At 34.8% G+C, this 8,545-nt stretch overlaps 1 protein-coding gene across 1 annotated transcript; it reads right to left on the reverse strand.

Annotated features, from left to right (window-relative positions):
• Positions 1 to 297: 297 nt before the first annotated feature.
• LOC106302925 lies at positions 298 to 1,008 on the reverse strand. The gene is made up of 3 exons (XM_013739324.1): positions 728 to 1,008; positions 527 to 589; positions 298 to 424 (listed from the first exon to the last, which is right to left on the reverse strand). The coding sequence occupies exons 1-3, from the start codon at positions 941 to 943 to the stop codon at positions 314 to 316; spliced, it is 390 nt and encodes a 129-aa protein (XP_013594778.1). The 5' UTR covers positions 944 to 1,008; the 3' UTR covers positions 298 to 313.
• Between the last annotated feature and the right edge of the window lie 7,537 nt (positions 1,009 to 8,545).

The raw sequence follows: 8,545 nt of genomic DNA on the forward strand, positions 1-8,545 counted from the left end.
TAAATAAACCGGATTTTTTAAATAAAATGGACAGTTCAATCATTAGACATCAGGGCTTATCAAACGTGCATATATGTACCTGATTGTACCAAGTGACACACACGGAAACAAGTTAACTTTTTTGTTACACATGTTTGGAAATGTTTACAAATCTTACACTCTTGCTAGTGCATTTATACATAAAGTACATCATCCAGCATTGATTCGACTTTCACTACATTTAGTCATTTACTAGTCCATTCTATAGATTTTACAGACAAAAATAATTCACAATAAAAATTAAAAGATTATGACTGAAAAAACAATCAAAGTATCAACCAATATAGTTGGACAACATGGACAAAGGAACTAAGCAAAGTCCTCGCTTCTTCAATTCTGCGCAATAATCTTCATTTATTACCCCTTTCTTATTCAATCCCTTCTCCTATAAAACCCGTAAGAATATTTGTGTAGCTCGTCAGAAAAAAATTGTCAGAAAAATTGTGTCAGAAATTATGACTGAAAAAACATGTTGAAAGTTTCTTACCTCAGTTTTAGTATTGTTCATGTTTTTTTCTTCTGTGGTATTGTCTTCCATTTCACTGTAACCCTAAACGAACAGGCATAGCCAAGATTAATATACATATATATAACGCATAAATCATCACCCAAAAGCACATATATATGTGAATTGCTGTTTAGGTCTATGTCTGGATCATTTTATGTATTGTCTTCTCTTTGGATTTACCTTGGTTCTTTTAGAAGGAGATGAAGCCGTGTCTTCTTCGACATAGGCCATAGGGGACGCAGCGTCTGAGATCATGGAAGAATCATCATAATGGCATGTACGATCTTCGGTTTCAAAGTACATTGTCCAACTACTCTCTTCTAGACCCTCTTGTATTGTTCTCTGTTGAGTAGATAATATCGTACGCCTCACGCAGTTGCTCAGTGAGTTTTCCATTTGAACTTAGAGAAAAGCTTAATGAATAGTGGTTGGATCTTGTAGAAATGAAATATGTGAGAAGTTAAAAAATGGGATTTAGACTTTTGTTTGCCCAAATAATTCTTTCAAATGTGACAACTATATAGTAAGGGAGGTAGAGGTCATGAAACTTGTAGGTTTAGCACAATTTGGCCCTATTGTCTAATTATTGTTTATTTTATTGCTTAACGATAATATTATTTGTTGCTGACAGTTGAGTAGTTTTATTTCTTTGTGTGCAAGTACAAAGAAAGATATACAATGGAAGTGGAGCACCTTCTTGTTGAGTTAGTGGAGAATAGAAATGTACACATCAACTTTGAGACTTGCTAGTAGCTACATTAATTAGTTTCATTAGTTAAAAGTTAAGATAAAATTAACATTAAATATATAGATAAAGAAGGTACTTTTAATAGGTGAACGCGAATACAGTTTTTGGTTGTTGAATTTCCAGTAAAAGTGAAGCAATTAAAATTTAAAGAACTTTCCTAATGACAATCATCACACATTAATTTCGTATATTGTCGGTTATAAGAAAGTAATTTCAATAACATGATAAATTAAATTAATTTGAGCTTATATATTCCGTTTAATAATACTTTTCTTACTCTATATACGTGTAGTCGAATATATTGTACTGTGCTTGGTATCAAATTTAGAAGTATATATGCAAAATGTACAACAATTTTTGATATACAGAAAGTGTTCTTCAAATATGTATATATAATGCAGTCAACGATGAATACATGTAGTTCGTGGGGAACTGATACTAAGTGTTTAGCGATAATATGGTTTATAACGTGACAAGCAGATTTAATCTTCGTTTACTTGAACAAAATTCAAACAGAAAACAGAAAACGTATCTCTTTTGTCTCGATCTCTAGATTAAGAAATGTAGAAGCAGATTTATTAACAAAGCAAGTTTTGTCTGCTGAACTAGCTTTAATGGCTGCAACTACCCCAGCTTGATTTCATTAATACAATTGTGTTTCAAAAAAAAAAAAATAGAAAACGTGATGAAGGCAACACTACACCCTAGGCTAAAACTCCAAATAGCTAATTATAAACAAAACGATAAATGTATATAATATATGGTCCTACATAAAGTCGGTCCATGTTCTTGAACCTTTATAGTCCGGCAAGATAATTATTTTATTATCATATTGGTATTTTGGTTATAAAGTATGTACAAACATACTAGATTCTAACCCGCACACCCGTATGAGTAACATTTCATTTATAAACATAAAATTTTATATTATTTTATATATAATAATTTATAATAATATATTGCTGTCATTTTAAAAATAACTTAATAGATGATATATAGTTCTAAATATTAAAATTTAACATATGTTAACAATTTTATTTTTTGTAAAAATTATTACTTAATTTATGAATATTAACCATTTTAAAAGGTGAATGATATTTTGGTCACTTTAAACGGTGAATGATATTTATTTATTTATCTTAATGAAAGTATTTTTCAAAATATATTGGTTTACCAATTCAACATAGTTTTAATATGTTTGCACAAATAACATAATTTTAATATGTAATTCATTAATTACTTCTATTTTAATATAATGTAGAATATACTTATAAAATAAATAAAATTAGCATATAATTTCATTATTTTGTTTATAATAAAAATTTAATTAAAATTAATTTATAATAATATTATACTACTAATTTCGAAATTAATCAGTGCATTAATTAAAAGAAAATTTAAATTTTTAAAAAGATTTTGATAGATTTTTTCTCGGCAGATTTTGTTATTCCTAAAACTAAAATTTAAATTCATAGTTAAAATGGATTTGTTATTAATATCCTTATAATTATTTAGAAATGTTATACATTAAATAAACTAATGTAAACAATAAAAAAATTATTTGAATATATGACCTAAACTTTTAGTATGACTATTTTGTAGTAGATAAAAATGATACTTCTCTCTTTTGATAGAGAAGATTGGTATTTTGGTTATAAAGTATGTACAAACATATCTGAGAGGCATGAAGTGTGCGAGTTTGCAAGTGTTGAACCGAATCTTTGATGGGTGTTGTTAGTGTTACAATGATCGTGTCCCTTCTCCATCAGCCATGTATGACGTAAGAGGCTCCGTAATCTTTAGATTTTTTGACGACTTTATCTTGGTAAATGTTTGACACGATGTATTACTATGATGGTGATATATTTATAAGTAAAGGCTATCCAAGATTTTGCAGATCCAAGTTTTGTTTCACATGATGCACAGCGAAAATATAAACAAAGCAAACATTTTTGTTTTAGTTGTTATTTGTCAATGAAGTTTGTTGACAATTTATAGATATCATCGTTTAATAGTTGGTATTAGAACGTTTGTATCGACTATTCTGGATCTACCACAACATATTCAGCGACCTCCCCTTTTGTGGCGTCGCCTCTTATTGCAGAAACTTTGGCTCTTCGAGCAGCCATGATCTCTGCTAACACTCGTGGAATTACCGCCTCTCTGTATCTACTCTGATTCTTTAACCCTCATCAAGTTGGTGAAGAAGAAAGGAAGAAACCTAGAGATCGTTGGAATTCTCAACGACATTTATCTTCTCTGCCATAAATTTATTGCTATTCAGTTTAAGCATATCCCTAGAGCTGATAATAATAGAGCTGACTCTATTGCCAAACAGACTCTAGAATTAATGTATGAACCTTAAATTTTTTCCTATGATTTAAAAGTCTGATTTAAAAAAAAAAGAACGTTTGTACATATCAACAGAGCCGGCCCTTGGGCCAAGCCCATCAAGCACTGGCTTCCGGCCGACAAATTTATAAAAATATTTCGGCCACATTTTCGTAAGTGTCTTTTTGGTATGGTGGCTTAGTGTTAACATTTAAATGTGGCTGGTCTCGGGTTCGATTCGCTGAAGCCACAATAAGTTTTTTTTTTACTTTGAACCAGCCTTTTTTTTTTACTCGCTTCTAGCCACCAAAAAGTCAGGACCGGCTCTGCATATCAATTTGATATTTTGGAAAAAATCGTTTCTAAATCAACAAAAAATTAAATTCTTTTACGATTATTCAAAATCTCGTGAAAGGACGAAGTAAGAGATGTTATTTAGCAAAGTTCAGAAAAAAAGAGATGTTATTAGCAAATTTATGACGATGATGAGTATGACTGAGAGAATCATGATGACCATTATACGTCGATAATCGATGGTTTCTTAATTACAAAAGCCGTTTTATCAAAAAAATTACTCTTCTTTAATGTGGTCAAACAGATTTACTTAAACTAATACTTTCGGTGGTGGATGTAAAAGTTACTTCTTCGTGTGCTCGATCGCCAAATATCTTGTCACGTTGAATGCATATGTCATTCATTCACACACATATCTGATGACATGTAATTCATTCACACAGGATTATAACATTATGTTTATGTCAATTGTTTCAAAAACCGGACCGGATACCGATTTGGTATACCAACTAGTTGATTGAATTGACTGATTCAACCGGTTGAACCGGATTTTCTGTTTTCCTTTAAAAAAAGTTAAATATATATAATCATATATTTATACTATATGCACAAAATAGTTCTATATATGATACATTTTCTATATTTTTCCATTAACTAAAAAATAAACAACAAACATAAATCTAGATATATATATATATATATACAGTTAACAAGTGAATAATATGTAAACTGAACTGATAGAAACACAAATGATTAATTGTTCAAATTATCACATTTATTTATAAGATATAGCTAAAATCATGAATATAACAAAATGAAAATAGTATATAAGAGCCAAAGAGAGATTTTACGTTATTTTTTTTTTAAATAGGATTAAATAGAAACCAATTAAATAAATGATAGTTAATTATGAAGTACTAAAGTTTAATAATAACTGAAAACACATTAATTATGTGTTGATTATTTAGAACCAGATTTTCAAGCTGACATGGATCACTATTAAACTGAACTTGACTTTTTCGATATGTGACTGTCTAACCAGTTCCAATCCTGTCCGGTTTTTAAAATATTAGTTACTGCACTAAAAACATCAGTATTTCACAGAAAAGTGTTGATTACTAATAAGTGACTTCAAAGTTTCTCAACATGTTGAAAGTTTCTCAAATAAAACGTGTAAGGAATACGAAGACCGCATGGAAATCTTAACTCCGTTAAGTACTTAATAAGTTGATACATTATCAACAATTTTTTTATTGAACCCTCACTCTCCTGTGATTTTTTTTTTGTTGAAATGTTAAATTTATTTATTAACAAAAAAAAAATGTTTACAATACTGAATATTTGGTAAGATTACAAAACTTGCATAGAACTTGAATTCGACGGGATATGGTAGCTCGTTTGGTAAGTGTCTTGGAGGCCAATTGTCATGCTCCCGGGTTCGACGCCAGGCAGAGGGGAACTGCCCATCCTGTCATCAAATGCGGTACTGGGTGTTGGGCTTTGTCCCCAGTCCAGGTAAAGCCCTCCCGGATGAAGTGGACCGCTCCCTAACCGGACACAGGGGAATGAACCACGTAAGTGAGGAACCCCTGGATTATCAAGAAAAAAAAAACTTGAATTCGATACTTGCGAGCCTTTTCTAAATGCTTCGCTCCAGCCACCAAGTCATCATGCTTCCGTAGAAAGCCACATTCTTGAAACGTAAGGAGGGCACTCTGTTTCTTAGGGTTTTATCCATTGTGCGAACGAGTTCTGATGCAGCACTCTCCTGTGATTTACAGTAGCACCCTATTAATTTTCTTCTTATTATTGTTTTTGGCTCTTTTATCTTTGATTATTATTATTCATCCACACTGTATTTCCTCTCTGCTCTCCGCCAGTGCAGGCCAACCAGGTATATTAAACTTCACCTTCTTTGTCCGAAATGTTAGATTCCCCAAGCCCTAAATTACACTGGTGGTCGAAACCTGTAGCTTACGTTTCTAGATTTTAGGGTTTTGATATTGCGACATAGAAGGCTAGGTTTTTGCTTGCGTTTGTGAACCATCTCCAAGTATGGCTCGCAATGTATCAGAATCTCCGGTGAGACACAGGCACTCTCCACGCAGGAGTAGAAGAGAAGAATCTTCGGGTTTGCAAAGTCGTCGTAGCTCTAGGTCTCCTTCACCACGAACGAAGAGATTGAGAAGAGCTCAAGGTGAGAGAGAGGAAGGGAGAAGAGCAGGGAAGTAGAAAGAAGAAGAGAAGGAGCCAATGATAAGACGAGGGACATTCCTGTGTCGTTTTACTCTCTTGGCTCATCCATGTATTGACGCTTCAGAGCTAACTTTGTTAAATTTTTCAGGAAGAACCATCTTTTGAGCTATCAGGAAAACTTGCGGAAGAAACCAACAGATACAGAGGTGATGTTTCAATCTGTGGATTTCAATTGCTAGCATCTCTTTGTCATGTGAACTTTTGCTACAGTGATCTTTATGTATATGTGAATTATGTGGCTTTATTGTCAGGGTCATATTTTTTTTTTTAATTTCACATGCGTCCCGAATTTTGTTGAACCCTTTGCAGGTATCGCAGCACTCCTATTCAATGAGCCACCAGAGGCTAGAAAACCCAACAAAGGATGGAGACTATGTTTTCAAGGATGGTGAACCATTAAGACTTATTGTATTTACACATGCTCCATCTGTCAAACTAGTCGTCCATCATATATGTCATTCACTTAAAATTATCTCTCTCGCGAATATTGATTTTTTTTTTTTTTTTGGGTGCATGAAACAAATGCAGTAAATCATGTAGTGATGGTTTGGTGAAAGAGATTCTCGAGATTGTATGATGCAGTCTAGCCATGTAACACTTGAAATGGAGGGTTTTAGGTTAATATCTATGAACATGGATCTAATGAGAAGAAGGGTTTTAGGTTAATATTAGTGACACTGTTAATGTTCTTGTCTCAGTGAAGTGGAAATGGAGGAACTAGATGGTATGATGGAGACGCAAGTGAGGTAAAACTCTGTTTGCTTTTTCATTTGGCTTATTTCCTCGCTTTAAGGTAAAATTTAATTTCCATTTATGCCACCTTGCAGGCCTTACATTATGGATCTTGGCAGCACCAACAAGACTCTTGCATCAATGTTTCTGCTATTCCATATCTACTTACATTATTCTCAACATTTTTATACTAACATGTAGAAAACACTTTCTTATTGATCGAATGTTTATAGAGATTTTAGTTTCTATTGTTGGTTTTCTAAGGTGACCCTTTGCTAACAGAAAGAGGTTGGCTTTTTTTGGTAATGAGATCAATCTTTACTTTAAAAGCTGCAGCATCTTTAGACTTTGGACCAAACATAAAAGTAACACATCGAGACAGAGCTGAGATTTCCCAAGTAGGTACCAAAAACAGACATGACTTCTCTGTAAGAAGAACCTATTGAAGATTTTGTCAAGCCTTTTGAGTGAGTGATCCAAGAATCACATCACGGATCTCCTCGCTGCTTGCTCTGTCGAGAACTGTGAAGTCAGCGCCGGCTCTAAGAAGCACCTCGAGCTTTAGGCTTGTCTTCTTAGGCTACTAACTCTACAGGATGAATGTTTTGGCTGAAAAGAGTCTCCACTCCATCTTATCGTAGGTAACTTCAACCGCAAGCATCACCATGTAGTTGGAATACTGCAAAGCACCAAGTAGCAAAAAAGATATTAGGGCTGTTCGTTTGGCAGACGCAGCTACCTGCGGCTGCGTCTGCGGCTATGTTTTTCTTAAATCTTGTTCGTTTGTTTGACGCGGTGACCTGCATCTAGACGCTGCGTCTGGCGTCTATAAAATTTGAACGCCGGATAAATCAGCGGCTGAGTCCAGAAAGCTGCGTTTACTTACTTTATTTACACTATTGCCCTTGACATATCTCATTATTTACAAAAAAAAACCTAATTAATTGACGCAGCCGCTTCTCTTCTCCTCCATTGACGCATCTCGAGCTCTCTCTTCTCCTCTATAGACGATGCTTCTCGAGCTCTCTTCTCCTCCATAAACGCTTGTCGAGCTCTCTCTTCTCCTCCATAGACGCTTGTCGAGCTCTCTCTTCTCCTCCATAGACGACGCTTCTCGAGCTCTCTCTTCTCCTCCATTGACGACCCATCTCGAGATCTCTCTTCTCCTCCATTGACGACCCATCTCGAGCTCTCTCTCTCTCTCGATCTCTGACACAAACCCATCTCCGAGCTCTCTCTCGATCTCTCTTCTCCGACGCAAACCGACGCAAACCCATCTCGAGCTCTCTCTCTCTCGATCTCTGACGCAAACCCATCTCTGAGCTCTCTCTCGATCTCTCTTCTCCGACGTAAACCGACGCAAACCCATCTCGAGCTCTCTCCGTCACGACGCATCTCGAGCTCTCTCCGTCTCGACGCATCTCCGAGCTCTCTCTCGATCTCTTCTCCAACACAGACCCATCTCAAGCTCTCTCTCGATCTCACAGGTAAGAGCTTTGTTGCGTTCCTTGTTTAATGTGAAATGGAATCGTAGTTATGGTTCTCTCTCTGTTCATAGTCGCTCTTGTTTGATTGTCTTGGCTCTGGTTGTGGAAAGGGATTTAAGCTTGTGACAGCGACGATGGTGGTGGTGGTGG

This window comes from Brassica oleracea, chromosome C1 (assembly GCF_000695525.1).
Source record: "Brassica oleracea var. oleracea cultivar TO1000 chromosome C1, BOL, whole genome shotgun sequence".
NCBI classification, from domain to species: Eukaryota; Viridiplantae; Streptophyta; class Magnoliopsida; order Brassicales; family Brassicaceae; genus Brassica; species Brassica oleracea.

Excerpts from the sequence above, each read along its gene's own strand:
- LOC106302925 (XM_013739324.1), bottom strand. The coding sequence starts at position 943 with ATGGAAAACTCACTGAGCAACTGCGTGAGGCGTACGATATTATCTACT. Across the intron at positions 590-727 it reads CTCCTTCTAAAAGAACCAAG|GGTTACAGTGAAATGGAAGA; the intron begins GTAAATCCAAAG and ends CTGTTCGTTTAG. Across the intron at positions 425-526 it reads TGAACAATACTAAAACTGAG|GAGAAGGGATTGAATAAGAA; the intron begins GTAAGAAACTTT and ends CGGGTTTTATAG.